At 38.8% G+C, this 21786-nt stretch overlaps 1 protein-coding gene, 1 long non-coding RNA gene and 1 other non-coding gene across 3 annotated transcripts in view; 1 reads left to right on the forward strand and 2 right to left on the reverse strand.

Annotated features, from left to right (window-relative positions):
- KLRG1 (killer cell lectin like receptor G1) overlaps window positions 1-21440 on the reverse strand; it is a 24030-nt gene extending 2590 nt beyond the window's left edge. The window contains exons 1-3 of the mRNA XM_060190115.1: window positions 21117-21440; window positions 16445-16546; window positions 11842-12002 (exon numbers count right to left, since the gene is read on the reverse strand). Coding sequence (XP_060046098.1) covers window positions 11842-12002; window positions 16445-16546; window positions 21117-21204 — 351 coding nt within the window. The 5' untranslated portion in view covers window positions 21205-21440. The remainder of the gene's footprint in view (window positions 1-11841; window positions 12003-16444; window positions 16547-21116) is intronic.
- LOC132538121 (uncharacterized) overlaps window positions 1-21786 on the reverse strand; it is a 350189-nt gene that overhangs the window by 15852 nt on the left and 312551 nt on the right. The window lies entirely within an intron of this gene.
- On the forward strand, window positions 6677-6738 carry LOC132538476 (U7 small nuclear RNA). The gene has a single exon (XR_009549832.1). It is a non-coding gene; the product is annotated as a U7 small nuclear RNA (small nuclear RNA).

A 21786-nucleotide genomic window follows, 5' to 3' on the forward strand; every position in this document is an offset into this window, starting at 1 on the left:
CCAGCTGCACTACTGCCTGACTCCTGGAATGTTGGTATATTTATGACATGTGAATAAAAGATTCAGACCCTGAAACTCAGGGCTTTACCTTTTGCTGTTCCTGTTCTAGAAGGGCATCCTGGTGAAGTCTTTTCAGACTTATCTCAATCCATATGTGACTCTGAGTAATCCTTCCATCCTGAACTAGCAACCATGACACATCTTCCCCATCCTATTGTAGAATCCTTTCTTTTGTTTAAGAAAGAGCCAAGAGCCTAAAATGCAGAGAGAGTGAAAGAAGACCACAGGACTGAAACTTCCTCCACTGTTGTGGCGGCTGGGCTTGAACCTGGGTGACACATCTGGCAAAGCAGTGCACTGTGCAAGTGAACTATTTCACCAGTTTACTGCAGAATATTTAATGTTTATGTTTTAGAGAGGATGTACAAAACCTTAAACAAGATGAACACAACTAGATACATTCTTTCCTTCTTTTTCTTTTCTTGGTTGGACTTGAGACTCTAGCTATTTTTATTTATTCAGGTAAAGAGACAGAGAGAAAGAGAGGGAGAGCTTCCTCTGCTGCCAATATGTTCCCCATATGGTGCCAGTGCTCAAATCTGGGCCATGTACATAGCAACACACACATCCTATATGCTATCTCTCCAACTCTCCTTTTTTTCCTTAAAAAGGAATCAGTATATATATATTTTTATTGCCGCCAGGGTTACTGCTGGGGCTTAGTGCTAGTACTATGAATCTACCGCTCCCATTAGCCATTTTTTCCATTTTTGTTTTTGATTGCTTTCTCTTTTTTTTTTTTCTATTTTATTTGATAGGACAGAGAGAAACTAAGAGAGATGGAGGAAATAGAGGAGACCCTGCAGCACTGCTTCACCACTTGTGAAGCTTGTAGGAAAGGGGAGTGGAACCTGGGTCTTTACACATGCTAATGTATGTCCTCAATGGGATGTAAAATCATCTGGCCCCAACAGGATCAATATTTATACCTTAAATTCATATACACACTTATTTTTGCACATAATGATTTTAAGTTGCAATTAAAATATTATTTAAAAAACTGGGGAGATTGCATGATGGTTGTGCAAAAAGACTTTCCTGAGGCATCAAAGATCCCAGGTTCAATCCCCAGCACCATCATAAGCCAGAGTTGAACAGTGCTCTAGCAAAATTAAAAATATGTAGATATAAATATAGATATATGGAGAAAGAGAGAGATGGCATAGACATACAACTTTCTCTTACAAAATTAACATAGTTTATGTGATATGTCTACATTACGTCAGCCCACATGACAATAGCTGGTAAAATAACAAAACTACCAAATCAGTTGTATCATTTGATTGTCTAGCTTAATTTTAGGGACTGTTTCCTAAAAAAATAACTCTAAGCCCTGGAGCTGGTACTATGGATAAAGCTTTTGGACTCCCAGGTTACAAGTTCGATCCCTGGCATTGCACATGCCAGAGTGACATTCCGGTCCTCTTTCTGCCTCTCTCTCTCATTAGTAAAGACATTAAAAAAAAAAATAGGGGGTCAAGTGACCAGTGCTTGGGATTAAGCACACATAGTGCAAAGTGCTAGGACTGGTGCAAGAATCCCAGTTCGAGATCCTGGCTCCACACCTGCAGGGGGGTCGCTTCACAGGCGGTGTAAGAGGTCTGCAGGTGTCTATCTTTCTCTCCCCCTCTCTGTCTTCCCCTCCTCTCTCCATTTCTCTCTGTTCTACCCAACAGCAACAATAACAACAATGGGAAAAAAGATTGCTGCCAGGAGCAGTGGATTCGTAGTGCAGGCACCAAGCCCCAGTGATAACCCTGTAGGCAAAATAACATAAAATAAAGTAAAGAAAGAGGGAGTCAGGTGGTAGTGCAGTGGGTTAAGCACAGGTGGTGCAAAGCGCAAGGACCGGCATAAGGATCCCGGTTCGAGCCCCCGGCTCCCCATCTGCAGTCGCTTCACAGGCAGTGAAGCAGGTCTGCAGGTGTCTGTCTTTCTCTCCCCCTCTCTGTCTTTCCCTCCTCTCTCCATTTCTGTCTGTCCTATCCAACAACAACAACATCAATAACAATAAGTACAACAATAAAACAACAAGGGCAACAAAAGGGAATAAATAAATAAAATAAATATTTTAAAAAATAAAAGAAAAGAAAGAAAGAGCCATCAGAAGAACAATTTACATATTCCTATAGCTGAATAAAAATAGTAGATGTGTAAAACTCTGTCTAGGAATATGAAGCTATCTAAATAATAATACAAATATAAATAACCATAATAGTTTAATGTTTGAAAAAAATTAGGAATTAAATTATATGCTATAATAGCATAATATAAATGCAGAGTTCCATAACACCTAGAAACATAGGATAGATGCATCTTTAAATACTGTATTTGTTATTCTTCCAAATAATATTAATGTTCTTGCTCAAGACACCATTTCAAGTGCCACACTTAAAGCAATGTATACAGTTATTAATATGAGAAAAATAAAATGCATAGAACCCAGGAAACCTAAAATTAAGGGGTTTAATTGATTTTAGAGGTGCTTTACCTGAAAATATGTCTGCAGTTAGAATAAAAATGCAGTGCTTATGTTAGTTGAAAAAAGCAAATTTACATACTGCTTAAATGCTTCTAAATTGTTTTCTATCCTGTTGGTGAATTTTCAGATACCCTATAGTAGTAAACAATGATTACCATCATGTGTAAACATGAAAACACATTAAGAGAGTTCAAAGGGAAATTTGACAGACTATCAGTTTGTAGTAATTAATTTTTATAAAAATTCCCCTCATGGTTTTGTTTTAGTTGCATAAGACTAAAAATGAATAACCTTAACAAAAGAAAAAAAAAAAAGAGTTCAATCCCCTGAACCACCACTATAAGCCAGGGCTGAGATAAGCAGTGCTTTGACTTCTTCTTCTAGCATTTGCCCAGTGCTTTGACTAAAAACAAACAAAACTATAACCATAACATGAACCCATACACAAATTCTACTCCAGAACAGAAAAAAAGAGAAAGAACAGAGAAAGTACAAGAAATGAATAGCCAGTCCAAAAGGTACAACATTGAGTAGTAAGAGCCCCAGTAAGGTAAGGAGGAGAAAGGAGAGAAGATACTAAACAAATAATAGAACTCTCAACTGCTGAACAAAGACCCAGTTCTTCAGACTGAAAGGACTCACAGAAATAACCCCTGGAAAGGCAAAACACGTACTTTTTTCTATGTTATTCTATGTAAAAATACATTACAACTTTTCTAACAACTGAATAGCTCGCTTTAATAGTGTGTTGCTTTGCCATATGAGCAACCCAGGTTCAAGTTTGGCCCCCACTTCACAGAAGGAAACTTCATCACTGTGGCCTCTTTCATTCTTTCTGCCTCTCTACTTCTCTATCACTATAGGAAGGGAGGAAGGGAGGGAAATAACCCCACACGTATAAAGACAGCTAACTTATGACAAAGGAGTCAAGAGCAAAGAATGGAGAAAGGGAATTTTCTTCAATAGATGATACCAGGAAAGCTGGACAGTCACATGCATAGAAATGACATTACAGGGCTAAGGAAATAGCATAGTGATCATGCAAAGACACTTTCATGCCTGAGGCTCTGAAGTGGAAGATTCAATCCCCAGCACCACCATAAAACAGAACTGAGCAGGGCTCTGGTAAAAAAATCAGTCAATCAAATGGGGGCAGGGCAGTGGCACACCAGGTTAAGCACACATAGTACAAACAAACACAAGAACCCACAGAAGGTTCCAGGTTTGAACCCCCCACACTGCACTTGCAGGGGAAGCTTCATGAGTGTTGAAGCAGGTTTGCAGGTGTGTCTCCCTTTCTCTCTCCCTCTCTATCTTCCCCTCCTCTTTCAATTTCTTTCTGTCTTATCCACTAAAATGGGAAAAAGTGGCCACCAAGAGCAGGGGATTTATAGTGCAGGCACTGAGCCCCAGTGATAACCCTGGAGGTAATAATAATAATAATAATAATAATAATATCAATCAAACAAAATGTAGCATATCCATGCAGTGGAATGTCATTCAATCATAAAAGAGAATGAAATTCTGATACATGCCAGCAAAAGTTTACTTTTAAAAGCAAACTAAATGAAGTAAGTCAGATGCAAAGGGAAATACTAGACAAATTCTGACAGACAAAGACAGTGGTCAGCAAGGGCAGGGAAAAGTGTGGAGAGTTTCTGTTTAACAGGCACAACAGTCTCAGTTTAAGGCGACAAACGTCTGGAAATAACTAGGAGCAATATTTATGTAACATGAATGCACATACAGCACTTAATTTCACACTTTGAAAAGGTGGAAATTGTAGACTTTCTGTTATTCATTTCCTACCACAGTTTTTTTATATTAAAAAAAAAAAAAGATAGTGAGAGATAGCCTAGCTACCACACCTACCTTTGGTGTGAAGTTCATACAGACTGATCTATTTAAGAAGGAAGAAGGACAAAACATACACATTACTAAACTACAGGATCGTCATAAAGGAATTCTATACTTTGCTTCCAGCCGTTTTTCTCCATCTTCTCACATACTGCTTCACATCTCCTGATAAAGGAAGTGATCATCAGTACAACAAGTCAGGTACTTTGTGGTGCATATTTTACTGAGACTTTATGTGTTGACAGGTAGAAAAGAAAAACAAGGGAATCGGGCAGTAGCGAAGCAGGTTAAGCGCACAAGGCGCAAAGCACAAGGACCAGCAGAAGGATACCGGTTCGAGCCCCCGGCTCCCAACCTGCAGGGGATTCGCTTTACAAGAGGTGAATCAGATCTGCAGGTGTGTACCTTTCTCTCCCCCTCTCTGTCTTCCCCTCCTCTCTCCATTTCTCTCTGTCCTATCCAACAACAACGACATCAATAACAACAATAATTAAAAAAAAACAAGGGCAACAAAAGGGAATAAATAAATAAATATTTAGGGTCTGATTTTTACAATGTTAAGAGAATTAGTTGTAAAGAAAAAAAACTAAACTCAAATGATCTCTACTGTGTTAAAAAGAACTTCCACATTGATTTTTTTGCATTTCATCTTTGTAACACTTCTAGCCAGTTGTTTCTGCACTTTGTACATGAGGAAATTGAGAACCAAATTGCTGAGGTTCACATAGCTAGTTAGTAAGTGATGTCATGAGGGGAAAAAAAATCATGACTGTGTGAAAGAAACGGAGGACTTTCCATGGCTTGATTTCACTTTAAAGGATGGGGGGAAGTGGCCATAGTGTTTAGAAACCAAGATTCAAAGAAAGAAACCTCATTTATAATTAGATGTGAGCCCTAACTGTTTGCCCTAACTGTGAGCCCTTGCTGTTTGGTTTTAAATATAAAACCAAACAGCAAGAACAAAATTTAAAGGTTAGGGAGAAGATAAGGCCAATCCCAAGGCCATAAATTCTGAGAAGAAAAGATGGCTGAAGCTGAAACAGAGGCTGTTAAAACAGTGCCTTCTGATCTAATCTCAAATTGTGGTAATGAGCAAAAATGATGCTATGGCATCAAGAACAAGAATATATATATCCACAGGGAACTCTTTAGTAAATATGTATTTAAAAATAACACATCAGGGCTGGACAGTGGTGTACCCAGTAAGTGCACACCCAGGTTCAAGCCCTCACTTCCCACCTGCAGAGGGAAGCTTCAGGAGTGGTGAAGCAGGTCTACAAGTGTTTCTCTTTCTCTCTCTCCTTCTCCCTTTCTATCTCCCCATCAATTCTCTCTATCTTATCAAATAAAAGAAAGGAAAACAGAAAGAGAAAGAATGGGATAAAAGGCCACAGGGAACAGCAAATTCATCATGCAGGCACCAAGCCCCAGCAATAACCCTGGTGGAAGTAAAGAAAATAAAAATAAATAGCACATCAAAGGCCAATGAGGTAGAGCACTTGGATGGTACATTGCTTTGCTATGTGTGAAACCTGGGTTTGAAAACACCCCCTAATACATTGAAGAAAGCTTTGGGGGTTGTGGTCTCTTTCACTCTTTTTCTTTGCCTCTGTTTCTATATAAAAAGTAAAAAAAAAAAAATTAAAAAAAGGACAATTAAATAGGAGGAGATAGCATAATGGTTCTGCAAAAAAGACTGCCATATGTAAGGCTCTGAAGTCCTAAATTCAATCTCCAACATCACCATAATCCAGAGATGAACAGTGCTCTAATTAAAATATGAGTTTAAAAAATTTAAACTAGGGAGTCAGTGGATTAAGCGCACGTGGCGCAAAGCGCAAGGACCGGCATAAGGATCCCGGTTGGAGCCCCCAGCTCCCCAACTGCAGGGGAGTCACTTCACAGGCGGTGAAGCAGGTCTGCAGGTGTCTATCTTTCTCTCCCCCTCTCTAGTCTTCCCCTCCTCTCTCCATTTCTCTCTGTCCTATCCAACAATGAAAGGCATCAACAACAATAATAACCACAACAAGGGCAACAAAAGGCACTGAGCCCCAGCAATAACCCTGGAGGCAAAAAAAATTTAACTAAATAAATGTATACATAACACATCAAATGCATACATTACATGTGAAATGAGGCAGACTGTGAGTTGTCTCAACATATAATGGATCAGTGCTATAGTTTTTCTTAAATAATATTAATAATTAATTAATTAAAAGTAGACCATGTGAAAAAAGTGAACATGTGAAAAAAAATGACAATAGAAAACGGGAATTTTAGTGTTACAGCTCTTTTAGAATTTGTCTAGCAGGTCTTCCGGTTTCTACCGGAAGACCCCCTAAAAAAAAAAAAAGAAAGAAAGAAAAGAAAACGGGAATTTCTAGCCATGGAGCAAGGTCAGCTAATAAAACACTAGACTTAAGATTCTGTGGCCTCAGACTTGACCACCATGCTTCATATGCTGGGGTGCTATCTCTGCTCTCTCTCTCTCTCCCTCTCATGAAACAGACATCGAGCTCCCAGCTCCCCACCTGCAGGGGAGTCTTTCACAAGTGGTGAAGCAGGTCTGCAGGTGTCTTTCTCTCCTCCCTCTGTCTTCCCCTCTCTCCATTTCTCTCTGTCCTATCCAACAACGACGACGACATCAATAACTACAACAACAATAAAAAAGAAAACAGTTGAACATAATAACGTATTTAAAGATCTATTAAAAAAAAAAAAAAAGGGCAATTGTCCTCAGTCAGAAAGCGAAGGAACTCGGGACCTCATGGCTGAGAATCCAATGTTTTATTTACCCACTGCACCACCTCCTGGACCACTCTATTCAATTTTTTTTGTCTACTCAAAACTAAAATAAAATCATAATCTAGTTATTATAAATATCTTGAAATCCCAAGATCCACACAATGGACAGTCCAAATTTCAAATTCAAATAATCTATATATATGAAGATGCCATAGAAAAGCCTATCTCACTTTTCAGCAGGCACAGGATGGAGTCTGGCACCTGTCAGATAAAATATTTCTGTTCCTGATTTTAAAAATGGACAAGTGTAGAGTTTAAAATCTGACAGTGGGGAAAAAAGAATCCTAGCTTTGTCAGATATATAGACTTGGACTTGTTTATGAACGCTCCTGAATTTTACTTACTTGGCAATGAAATAGAGTTGTTGCACTTTATTTTCTAGAATCTTGTGAAAGGTAAGAAAGATAAATAAAAACACCTGGTACATCAGTGAAACAGCTCACTTGGATAGCGCGCTGCTTTGCCATGTGCACATCCCAGGCTTGAGCTTGGCCTCCACCTCATTAAAGAAAGCTTTGGTGCTATGATCTCTCATATACACATACACACACACACACACACACACACACACACACACACACACACACACACACATATATATACATCTGCCTTCTGTGTCTCTATCTTAAAAAGAAACAAACAAAAGAGGCCAGGCAGTGGTGCACCTGGTTGAGCGTACATGTTACATTGCACAAGGACCCAGGTTTGAGTCCCCGGTCCCCACCTGCAGGAGGAAAGCTTTGCAAGTGGTGAAGCAAGGCTGCTGGTGTCTGTCTCTCTTTATCTCCTCCTTCTTTCTTGATTTCTGGCTGTCTCAATCCAATAAATAAATAAAGATAACTTTTTAAAAAGACATTATCTTTAAAAAACCAAACAAATAAATAAAGAACACCTGGAAAATAACAGCTTATCTAAATACTAGAATGCTATGAAGGTTAAGGTTCAAGCCTCTGGTCCCCACCTTCAGGCAGAAAGCTTCACAAGTGGTGAAGTATAGTTGCAATTGTCTGTCTGTCTCTCTTTATCCCCCACCCTTTCTCAATCTCTCTGTCTCTCTCCAATAATAAATAAGTTAAAGAGTGAATGATAGATACATCAAAAAATACCTGGCTTATAAGTTTATCTTATATAGAGACAGGCTGTATTATTACGACTTACTGTTATAGCATAAGACTTGAATACTTGGGGATGGCAGTGGTCAGTAGAGATAGAACCCAAACCCTTATACATGCAAGACCTGTGCTCCACCACTAGGCACACCTAGTTAAATGCACATGTTACTATGTGCAAGGACTCAGGTTTGAGCCCCCACTCCCTATCTGCAGAGGCTCAAACCTCTGTCTCCACCAGCAAGAGGAAGCTTCACGAGTGGTAAAGTAGGTCTAAAGGTCTCTTTCTCTCTCTCTCTCTCTCAATTTTATTTATCTATTTATGAGAGGGTTAGGATAAGAGAGAAAGAGAGAAAGATCCAGACATTGCTCTGGTACATGTGCTGCCAGGTATCAAACTCAGGACCTCATGCTTAAGAGTCTAATGCTTTTTCCACTGTGCCACCTCCTAAACCACCTCTCCCTCTCTCTTTGTCTCCCCTTCTCCCTCTCAATTTCTCTCTATCCCCCCACCAATAAATAAATAAGTTAATAAAAGAAACAAATGACCACTGGAAGTGGTGGATTTATCATGCAGGCACCAAACCCCAACAATAATTCTGGTGGCAATTCTGTAAAACAAAATTATGACACAAAAATTTTTTAAGAGGGTTATTTCTCAAAGCCCTGTAGCCTTGAGTGAGCATATCACAAGCTAATGTCCTAGAACTATTCTCCAGTGGAATTCCAGTTCAAAAAACCGACTTTTAACGGACCCATATCCTCTTCAGTAGCTTTTCAGACCTAAATGAGATACTAGAAATTTTCAAGAATAGCTTAGGGCAGTATATAAATAGGCCTTCAGAACAAAATAACAATATTACTGTTAAAACCCCCAGTAAATCAGGCATAGGCAAGTTGGTTCTACAAATTCTCACAAAAGGACAAGGAAAAGCAAAACAAAACAAACGAACAAAAAACAGCATTAGATCAGTAAATCAAGCCAGAGTCCACAGGAATGCCAGAAACAGAAATTATCTGTGGTTACTATTAAATCTATCAGAAATATTCGCTCTTGGAGGTAGAAGTGGAATAACTTGGAGCTAGATTCTTGCAAAATTTCAAAGAAACTCTAGGGTTGGTATATTATTCTCTTCAGCCTGCCAGGGAGATAGCAGAATGGTTATGCAAAAGGCTTATTTATTCTTATTTACTTTATTTTAATGAGAATGCCTAAGGCTCTCATGTCCCAGGTTCATTTCCTAGTACCACCAAAAGCCAGAGGGAAGCAATGTTCCCTTTATCTCTCTCTAATAAAATAAACAGCATCTGTTTCCATAGGGTAGTTGTTATCAAATTCGCCTCACACAATAATTTTTTTTTAATCATTCTCCTCTAAGACATTACATTGTTGACAGGAAGGGTATGAGGGACCTAGAGTAACTGGAGCCCAGCAATGTAGTTCTGCGAGAAAGTTAATATTCCCCCCTCCCTCTCTTCTTTCTATATACACACAACTTCCGCACGGTGTTTTTGTTTGTTTTTTACCAGAGCACTGCTCAGCGCTGGCTTATAGTAGTGCTGGGGATTGAACCTGGGACCTTTGATATCTCAGGCATGAAAGTCTATTTTGTATAACACTGTACAAGCTTTTTTTTTATTTAACTTATTTATAAAATAAAAAAATATAGAGAAAACTATAAGATAAGAGGGGTAAAATTCCATACATTTCCCACTACCAGAGTACCATATCTTATCCCCTCCACTGGAAGCTTTCCTATTCTTTATCTCTGGGAGTATGGACCTTTTAGAACTGCTTCCTCCTCAAACTCTCCCATCCACTCCTCACATCTCTCAATTATTTTCTAGCCTAGAATTCTAGCCTAGGGTTGCTAGAAAAGAAAGAAAGATGTTTAAAAGGAGGCTCTTAAGCCCTTGTCACACTCTCTGTCCCCTCAATATCAATCTTCCCCTTCCTTCCAAGTGCTACTGCCTCTTGCATAGGAATCAGCAGCTCGTTTGTTGTGAAATTGGTCCTGCCTGTTCTGGATTTGATGCTTCTTTTAATTAGACCTGAATTTCATGTGTAATTCTTCTCTTTTTTTAATTTGGATTTTATTTTTTAATATTCTTATTTATTTTATTATAATGAGGAATAGTAGATACAGAGGGAAAGATATATAGTTAGGCTGATAGATAGATAGGTAGGTAGATACCAGAACACTGGTGAGGTCTGACTTGTGGTGGTATTAGGGATTGAAACTTCTACCTCAGAATCTCAGGCTTGAAAAGCTTTTGCAGAACTATTATGCTGTCTCCCCATCCCTGAATTCTCTACAATGCATCCTTCTACCTTCAACACACACGGATATAGAAACACCAAAATTCCTAGCAACCCAGGAGATGGTACAGTACAATGTTCGACTCTCAGGCATGAGGTCCCAAGTTCAATTCCTGGAATCGCATGTGTCAGAACAATGTTCTGGTTCTCAACCCCCACCCCCCATAAATAAATAAATAAATAAATAAATAAGTAAATAAATAAATCAGTCTTTAGTTAAAATTCTGCAACTGGGGTTGTTTGGTCAGGCACAGAAACTGTAAGGAATGGTAAAAGAGAGGCATGAAGATAGGAGTAGAAAGGACAGAAGGAAAGAGAAGAATATTCCTTTTGCAGGACTCAGCTACACTGCTGGTAAGAATGCAAACTGGGTAGCCTCTTTTAAAGACTGTGTGGAGAGTTCTTCAAAAAATTTAAATGGAATTACCTTATGATTCAGCAATACCACTCTCAAGCATTTATCCAAAGGATACTAAAACACTAATTCAAAGGAACATATACACCCTTATGTTCATAGCTGCATTATTCACAATAACCAAAGAGTGGAAGCAGCCTAAATGCTCATTAACAGATGAGGTGACTAAGGAAGGTATGGAATACATACTTCATGGAATATTACTCTGCAATCAGAAAAGATTGTATTGTGTCCTTTGGAACAAAATGGATGAAACTGGACATGAACATGCTTACGGAAATAAGTAAGGTGATGAAAGGCAACTACTGGATGGTTTCACTTATATGTGGAATCTAGAGAACTGAGAGTACCTGAAATTACCAAAAAAAAAAAAAGGAGAGAAGCAAAACGTTGCTAAGACTTTGTGAGAACTATGGTGATCACCTTTGAGAGGTGGGAAGGTGGGAACACAGAATTTGGTGGTGGATGTAGTATGGAACTATAACCCTGTAAACTTACAGTTGGGTCACCTACTTAGTCATAATTTTTTTTAAATTTTATTTATTTTTGAGAAAGATAGGAGGAGAGAAAAAGAACCAGACATCACTCTGGCACATGTGCTGCTGGGGATCGAACTCGAAACCTCATGCTTGAGAGTCCAAAGCTTTACCACTGCGCCACCTCCCGGACCACAGTCATAATTTTTTGGGGAAAAAAAAAAGGATAAACCTTTTGCTTCTCAAAAGAGGATGATTGCTACATTTGAAGGACCATTGCTTGGAAAACAAGCAATATTCTACATATTTATACTTACCTTTTCCTTGCTGTCTGTAAGCATGAACAGATTAGAGTCATTAGCTAAGCAGAATTCCAGACTAGAATTCCAGGTCTTTTTCTCTAATGAGAAGTAGTAGCAATTATTCCCATGCTTCATCCAGAAGTCTGGGCAGCTAGGGCAGCTAGCGCAGCTGGAGCCTATAAAGGAAGAGGACCCAGTTCAAGTCATTAGCACCCCCTCATTCTTGGGAATGCCATGAGAGGTAAGGCAGTGCCATTCCTGACCCACCTTTTTCTTTTTTAAATATTTTATTTATTTATTAATGAGAGGGATAGGAGGAGAGAGAGAAAGAACCAGACATCATTCTGATATATGTGCTGCCAGGGATCTAATGCAGGACCTCATGCTTGACAGTCCAATGCTTTATCCACTGTGCCACCTCCTGCTTCATGACCTACCTTTTTCAAACTACAGTTAGAGAAACACACAACATACAGCTTGGGATTCAGTGCCACACAGCATCCAACTCCCTCAGTGCCTTTCACCAAGGAAGGATGCAGCAAGGCTTAAAGGAGCAGGGGAGACTCCTCTCCTCTCCCCAGTCAACTAGGAATATCAAAGGAGATCACCTGGGACTGCAACAAGATAGGATTAGAACTATTTTGGAAACCCACCAAATCACTACTGTCTTGGATGGAGCTTGAAGAAATCATGTTAAGTGAAATAAGTCAGAAACAGAAGGATGAATATGGGATGATCTCACTCACAAGCAGAAGCTGAAAAACAAGGGCTGAAGAGAAAACATTAAGTAGAACCTGAACTGGCATTGGTGTATTGCACTAAAGGAAAAGACTCTGGCGTGGGTGGGTGGCTGGGGGGTCCAGGTCCTGGAACATGATGGCAGAGGACCTAGTGGGGGTTGTATTGCTGTGTGGAAAACTGAGAAATGTTGTGCATATAACAAACTATTGTATTTACTGTCAACTGTAAAATATTAATCCCCCAATAAAAAAATGATAAATAAGGCTTTAAAAAAAATGGAGCAGGGGAAGAAATAGGAGCAATCTGGCTGAGGACTGGAAATCCGTACTAGGAATATTTACACCTGTTTGATATATATATATGCCAGATAAAAAATACTCTACATTTTCATGAGTCAGTGAATTATCTTTGGAGGCTTAGTACAAATACAGTGTACTGCAATACTTCATACTGCTTGAACCAGGCAGATTGTTTTGAACGCTCACCCCTAACCTGATGGAGGAAAGGGCAAGACAAGAAAGAATGAGCTGAGTGGAGGAGATAGCACAATGGTTAGGCTAAAAAGAGTTTCATTCCTGATGCACCAGAGTCCCAGGTTTCCGTCCCCAATATCATCATAAGCTAGAGCTGAATGAACTGATTTAAAAATGAAAGGTTGGGGAATTTTTTTTTTAATCAGAGTGATTATCTATCATCATCAGACACTGGATGAAAACTCTACTTTAGCAAATAAGACTTATTTTATAAATCCAGGGGAGGGTATGGGATATGGAGATCTGGTTGAGGGAATTGTGTGGAGTTGTACTTTTAAAATAAATAATAAAATAAAATAAAATAAATATTTTTATTTTATTATTGAATAGAGACAGAGAGAAATTGAGAGGGGAGAGGAAGATGGAGAGAGACAGAAGACACCTGCAGCCTTGTTTCACCACTCAATGAAGCAGGCTTAAACCTGGGTCCTTGGGCACTATAAATGTGTGCTTAACAAGGTGCTCCACTGCCTGGCCCCCTCTTTGCATAACTGTTATGCTATCTCCCCTACCTTCTACTGACTTTCTATTTCTTTAAAAAAAAAATTATATTTATTTATTTATTTTCCCTCTTGTTGCCCTTGTTGTTTTTCAGTGGTGTTGTAGTTGTTGTTGTTACTGATGTCGTCGTTGTTAGATAGGACAGAGAGAAATGGAGAGAGGAGGGGAAGACAGAGAGGGGGAGAGAAAGATAGACACCTGCAGACCTGCTTCACCACCTGTGAAGTGACTCCCCTGCAGGTGGGGAGCCGGGGGCTCAAACCGGGATCCTTATGCCGGTTCTTGCGCTTTGCGCCACGTGTACTTAACCCACTGCGCCACCGCCTGACTCCCCTGACTTTCTATTTCTATGAAGTGTAGTTGTAGGAAACTCACCATAAACACAACCCACAGTGAACAAGTATGGATCATTATATGTGCATACATAGTTGTCTATGCATGATGCAATGTGTACATATGACACACATGGTACATATCTACTCTAGATTTGGGGGTTTAAAACTGTGTAAATTGTCCTTTTTAAGGTTAAAAAAATAGATAGCTTTTCTATCAGAGTACAAAACAGGATGTGAGAGATTCAATTGTTCAACTTTATGTTTTATGCAAGAGATTCAACTGTTCAACTTTGTGTTTTTCCCACACAACTGACATTACCCAGTCTGTATGAGACATTTCCAATTTCCTTTGGCATCTATCTTTTTCTGTCAGAGGTAGAGAGGGTATGTCTGAGGTAGAGATCCTAAGGCTGAAACTTTTGAATCCTAATAAAAATCTATAAATAAGGCCAGGACATGATGTACCTGATTGAGTACACAATCAAGTACTACCCTGCTCAAGGACCTGGATTCAAGCCTCTGCTCCCCCACCTTCAGGGGGATTCTTCACAAGTGGTGAAGTACTGCTGCAGGTGTCTACTTTTCTCTCTCACTCTTTTAAAAATATTTATTTATTATTGAATAGAGACAGAGAAATTTGTTTATTTATTATTGAATAGAGACAGAGAAATTGAGAGGGGGGTATTAAGAGGGAGAGGGACACCTGCAGCACTATTTCACCACTTGTCAAACTTCCCTTCTGAAGGTAGAGACTGGGGATTGAACCTGGGTCCTTTCAACAATGTAATGTGTTGTGCTCACCCAAGGTGTGCCACCACCCAGCCCCTTTCTAAAACCCTCTCCTCTCTTAATTTCCCTCTCTCCTACTAAAATAAAATAGAAAAAAGGAAAAAAAATGCCTGTCAAAAGCAGTGGATTTATAGTGCTTGCACTGAGTCCTGGAGATAATCCTGATTGCAATTAAGGGGAAAAAAACTTTAGAATCTGTTGTTATCATCCCCAGAGAATAGAAACTTAATATGAGGGGCCAGGCAGTAGTGCAGCAGGTTAAGTGCACATGGCATGAAGCACAAAGACCAGAGTAAAAGACCAAAGTGCAAAGACCAGGTTCAAGTCCCCGGCTCCCCGCCTGCAAGGGGGTTCACTTCACAAGCGGTGAAGCAGATCTGCAGGTATCTATCTTTCTCTCCCCCTTTCTGTCTTCTCCTCCTCTCTCAATTTCTCTCTGTCCTAACCAACAACAATGACATCAATAACAACAACAATAATAACCACAACAAGGATAAAACAACAAGGGCAGCAAAAGGGAAAAAAATAGCCTCCAGGAACAGTAGATTCGTAGTGCAGGCAACGCACCTCAGCAATAACCCTGGAGGCAAAAAAAAAGAAAGAGAGAGAAAGAAACTTAATTTGGAACAATAAATTGATAGCCCTCCAGATCATTATCCGTAAAGACTTAGAAGGTTAAAATCTAGAAGAGTTAAGTTAATGGCTTGTTGGTTAATTACTTAATTTAATGAAGGAGACAGAACAGTGGGGAGAAAGCAGAACACTGGACCAATGTTAAACGCAGGCCTTAGATATGTTAAGTCCTATTCTCTACTGGTTGACCCACTTAAAGAATGATATTTCTATATATGGAAAGTCAAACATAGTATAGTTATTATTTGATATCCTATTAAGTGTAGTAGTAATAAAAATCCATCACATGACATACATTAAGATGCAATGTTTTAAAAGTAAAAAGAAATTTAAAAAACTTTAAAACAATTTAAATTAAAAAATAAACAAATAATAATTAACAAATAAAACTACTATTAAAAATCTTGAAAATTTCCATTGGAGTCCTTTCTATTTCAAGAATATGTTAGAAAGCTACTTGAAATCTATTTCATCAGATCTGTCATAAAATACTTATTTTAAATACAGTCAGTTTTCCTCATTACAAATCATAACATGCTTATTATTTTTTAATTCTTATTAGCAAAGAGTAAACTTCATTAGTCTATGATGAAGAATGTTTCATGTTAAGTTAAATATATGCTAAAAAAAAAAAAAAGACACAATGTTGGGGCATATTGGTGGATTACCAGGTAGAAGGGACCCAAAAGACTTTGGTGGAGGGATGTTGATGTTATGATAGATAACACTTTTTGGAGAGGTGATAAATTGTACTTCTAAGACTAGTCTTATAAAGTAGGGTTAACCCCCAAATAAAACTATGTTTTAGGAAAGTAGTCAGTATACAAAACTATAGGCAAACTATGAGTAGAAATATGCACAGCTTTACTTTAAATAAAGAAAATATGAGGGGAATTTTAGAGGATTTGATTAAAATTCAGTTTCAAAGACTAGGCAGCTATGCCCAAGAAATGTTTTGTACATTTATTTTGAGTGAGTCATTTATTTTGTAGGATTATTTTTTTCATGTTTCCTGTTACATTATGTTGCTCTCATAACACAGAATTTTCAAAATTAAAGATTGATTTGGCTTAAACTAGGACTTACCAATGCACAGACTCCATTTATATATCAGCAAACTCAAAAGAACAGCAGCCAGAAGCCACAGAGGTATTACCACCAAGCGGAAGAGAGGGGACCAGAGAGAATCTGCAAGAACAGAATCCAAAGCATAATCAATCCTGAGTCAGAAGGAAAACTGTAGCTGGGGAGATAGCATAATGGTTACAAAAGACTTTCACTCTTGAGGCTCTGAGGTGCTAGGTTCAATCTCCAGCATCACTATAAGCCAGAGTATACATATAACCTAAGAAGGATTTCTAGAGTCTTGAAGCTATTTGGCCTTGTGGGAACTGAGAATTCTAGGCCATCGGTTGTTTTCCTGAATCTGTCTTGAGACTTGCTCTAACATATGAGGTAGCCACCCACATCTTTATCAAGGAGCATACTATTTTTAACCACATTAAAATGCTTTCTTTCCTTTCACATTGTGCCTGCACAGTCTCATGCTTTAGTGGTGAGATTATGAACTGGTAGAACCACTTTAGAAGATAATTTAGCAATGCCTATCTAAGTTACCAAGGTATTTATCCTTTGACACAGAAAGTTTTTTTAAAAAAATATTTATTTGATTTGATAGGATAGAGAGAAGTTGGGAGGAGGAGGGGAGGTAGAAAATCAGAGAGAAAGAAAGACACCTACATCATTGCTAGTGAATCCCTCCCCACCCCAGGTGGAAACTGCGACTTGAACCGAGATCCTTCCACATGGTAATGTGTGTGCTCAGCTGGGTGTGTCATAGTCTGCCCCTGGCCCCCTGCCCCAGAAGTCATTAACAAAATTTTCCTACAGAAACTCACATGTGTAGAAAATGTTATATGTATAAGGCAGAATATTGTGCTAATGTTTCTCAAAGTGGGAAAAAATTGAATAACATCACTTACCTCTGGAGAAGGATAATTAGATTGCCAGGAACAAAGATAGAAGAGAGGTTGTTTTTGTTTATTTTTAGTTGTTTTCCCCTTTATGTAGTACTTTACAACTTGTGAACTTGAAACCATGTGAAATATAACCTATCTCCATCTAATGAGTGTTTTGTAAACTATTGTTACTGGAAGAGCAACAAGTGTAGGGCTATATGTCTAAGGATGAGACACTGCTTCATATTGACTATAAATATGATTAACAGGGAGTCGGCGGTAGTGCAGCTGGTTAAGCACACATGGCACAAAGCGCAAGGACCGGCTTAAGGATCCTGGTTCAAGCCCCCGGCTCCCCACCTGTAGGGGAGTCGCTTCACAGGCAGAGAAGCAGGTCTGTAGGTATCTTTCTCTCTCCTTCTTTGTCTTCCCCTCCTCTCTCCATTTCCCTCTGTCTTATCCAACAACAATGACATAAATAACAACAAAAATAATAATAAACACAATAATAAAACAAGGGCAACAAAAGGAAATAAATATTAAATATATATAATTAACATAAAATCTATATCTAAGAGTGCTATTATTTTTTACTTGTAAAATGGATAGAAATACCCAATTTTTAATTTTAAAATAGTAGTGGTCTCATCATCTGATAGTACATGCACTCAGCCAGGTGCACCACCACCCAGCCCCAGTTCATCTGACAGTGTAGGCCTTACATGTGAAGAGTAAGAAATAAGACTGACAGATAAGCCACTTGAGCGCTAGTTTGGGCTCCTTTATTTGGCAATGTTTTATTCAAAAAGTGGAAAGGAGGCTCTGGTGCTGTGGTGGCTCTCTCTCTCTCTTCCCCCTCTTTCTTTCTCTCTCCCTTTCTCCCCCCCCCCATATATATATATATATATATATATATATATATATATATATATATATATATACACCCTCTCTATATCTCAACACGTCAGTGCAGACTAGTGAAGCTCTGGAAATTTAAAGAAAAAAAAAGGAAGAGGGCAGTATGTACTGCATATAAATAATAAATTTAAAAAAAAACAACTTTGCCTAGAAAAATTGTATCTAAGTTCTGACTCACTAGCAGTTGTGTGACCTTATACTTATACTTGAAAAATGTACTATGGAGAGTTGGGCAGTAGTGCAGCGGCTTAAGCACAAGTGGCACAAAGCACCAGGAGTGATGTAAGGATCCCCGTTGGAGCCCTCGGCTCCCCACCTGCAGGGAAGTCGTTTCACAAGTGGTGAAGCAGGTCTGCAGGTGTCTATCTTTTCTCCGCTCTCCATTTCTCTCTGTCCTATCCAACAACGAAGACAGATAACAATAATAACTGCAACAATAAAACAACAAGGGCAACAAAAAGGGAATAAGTAAATATTATTTTTTTAAAAAAGAAAAATTCACTTTCTTTTTTATATATTTATTTTCCCTTTTGTTGCCCTTGTTTTTTATTGTTCTTGTAGTTATTATTGTTGTTGTTGCTGGTGTTGTCGTTGTTGGAAGGACAGAGAGAAATGGAGAGAGGAGGGAAGACAGAGAGGGGGAGAGTAAGATAGACACCTGCAGACCTGCTTCACCGCTTGTGAATACACTCCCCTGCAGGTGGGGAGCTGGGGCTATAGCCGGGATCCTTAAGCTGGTCCTTGCGCTTTGCACTTAAACCCACTTAACCCACTGCGCTACCGCCCAACTCCCGAAAAATGTACTTTCTTTTTGATGTAAAACTGTAACTCTTTAGAAATTTGCACAGACATTATGTGAAAGAAGGAAACTATAATAAATAAAAATCTAGTATTTGGGGCCAGGCAGTGGCACACCTGATTAAGCACTCACATTATAGTGCACACCTACCCAGGTTCAAGCCCCTGGTCCCCACCCGCAGGGGGACCGTTTCATGCGTGATGAAGCAGGGCTGCAGGTCGTTCTCTCTCTCTTTCTCTCTCTCTCTCTCTCTCTCTCTCTCTATCTATCTATCTATCTATCTCCTCTTTCCCTCTCAATTTCTTTCTGTCTCTAATAAATAAATAATTAAAAATTTTAATCCAGCACTGTATACTTAATAGTAAATAAATTTAAATGTACAAGTATAGTGGAATGACTAGCAAAATATAGCAAAGTTTTCAAACACAAAATTGCCCTTTGAGAACATATTGTAACAGCAACAAAAAAGTAATGATAAGACTAACAAAAGAGAGAAAATTTATAGAGTTACATTAAATAATATGCCTTGTAAGATTTTACTGTCTAATAAATAAAATTTAATATGAATCTTGGTGCTTATGCTAATATCTACCCATCTCAAAGTATTATCTTGGGGATCTATATAAAAACTTTTTTTTTTCCTTGAATCCTCACAGAGTCACAGGAACTACCTATCTATAATATACCCTATTCCCACCCCTGACCCAATTAAAAAAAAAAAGCTATATGAATAACTCCTGACAGAATCTTACAATAGGATGGGGTTAAATAGCATAATAGTTATGTAAAGATACTCTCGTGCTTGAGGCTCCAAAGTCCCAGGTTCAATCGCTCCTCACCACCATAAGCCAGAGCTGAGCAGTGCTCCGGTAAAAATAAATTAATTAATTAAATTAAATAATAATAATAACTGTAACCATTAGCACCAGTATTAGTGTCTTTCTCCTCATGCTATAGCCAGAAAAATAGAGATCCAGTATATAAACAGGTGGTTTAAGGTCACTTGAAACATTACTGAATAGGTCAAAAGGGGTATGGGCGGTGGCGCACCAGATTAAGTGCACATGGTACTAAAGGATCCCGGTTAGACCCTCCCCACCTGCAGGGGCGTCGCTTCACAAGTGGTGAAGCAGATCTATAGGTGTCTATCTTTTTACTCCCTCCCCAATTTCTCTGTGTCCTTCCTATCCTATAAAAATGGAAAAAAATGGCCACCAGGAGCAGTGGATACATAATGTCAACAAAGAGAGAGCCCCAGAGATGACCCTGGAGACAAGGGGGCCGGAGGGGAGAGAGAGAGAGAGAGAGAGAGAAGGAGAGAGAGAGATCAAAAGTCCTCTCAACAGGGAGCTGGGTGGTGGTACACCCGGTTGAGTGCATATGTTACAATCCAAGAGGACCTGGGTTTGAGCCCCTGGTCCTCACTGGAAGGAAAGCAGTGAAGCAATGCTCCAAGTGTCTCTCTTTTCCCTTTTCTATCTCTTTATATCCTCTCGGTTTCTGACTGTCTCTATCCAATACATTAAGATAATAAAAAAATTTAAATAAAAATCCTTTAAAAAATTTCTTCCAAAAAAGTTCTTGCTTTAGTTCAGGAACAATTAAAGATAATAGAACTGCCCCTGGCTCCCCACCTGCAGGGGAGTCGCTTCACAGGCGGTGTTTCGCTTCACAGGTCTGCAGGTGTCTATCTTTCTCTCCCTCTCTCTGTCTTCCTTTCCTCTCTACATTTCTCTCTGTCCTATCCAACAACAACAACAACCACGATAAACAACAAGGGCAACAAAAAGGGAAAATTAAATTTAAAAATAAATAAATAATAGAACTGCTCTAAGCTTTGGTTTCTTAGATGAGATTTAAAAAATCAATTATTAGAAAAGAATCTACTGATCTACCTAAGATCAGATAGTCGGCCACAGACCAACTTGTCATATCTCCAACTCTGGACTTAAAACCCAATATGTTTCTCTCCAACTATTCTTAAATTTTCGGCATCCTTTACCCCAAACTTATCTCACCACCCTTTCATTCCTTTGCCTATGGTCAGCATACAAAGTTTTCCATACTAGTTTTGTTAACTCACCGTTTTGTCGTGGTCTATAGTCCCTCTGGGTTTGGGGTGCAGTAGTAATTTGTGCTGAAGAATATATATCATTTTCGATCATTTCCATCTACTATCTTTCACTTTCAGTTGTTACTCAAGTGTGAAGAGAGTTGTGTTTCAGTGAGGAAGCAGCCTGGTTCTAAACTGTTATCAGGAAATCTGAAGCATTAAAAAAAAACAAAAAAAAAACCTCCAGCATGAAAAAAAACTTTTTTCAGGAAGTTATTCAATTCTCAGGCTGCCTATAGAAATGAATATGCTCATTTTTGTTGGTCTCTTCATACATACTCTCTAGATGCTGACTAAATACATTAGTCAATTGATTCCCCGTCCCAACTAACAAATGAGCAAGGTAAAGTTGCTCTTGCATCCAGCAGTTTTGATTATGAAAACTGGAATAGGAGTGATTTCTAGAGATGAATTTATCTCAGATCTTGTACTTATTTCCTCTTGAGAAAATTGATATATGCCGAGTATAGCTGGTTTCATTGTTTCTTGGACTTTTTGATGATATGTGATAAGGAAATAGATTAGTGACTACACATGTCTAGGATCATGGGGATAATGGACTAGAGCCCAGATATGTTTTGTGAATGTGTTATATGCCTCTGCTGCCTATGTCCCATTCTCTCAAGTGTGCTCTAAGCTT

Source organism: Erinaceus europaeus, chromosome 4 (assembly GCF_950295315.1).
Source record: "Erinaceus europaeus chromosome 4, mEriEur2.1, whole genome shotgun sequence".
NCBI lineage: Eukaryota > Metazoa > Chordata > Mammalia > Eulipotyphla > Erinaceidae > Erinaceus > Erinaceus europaeus.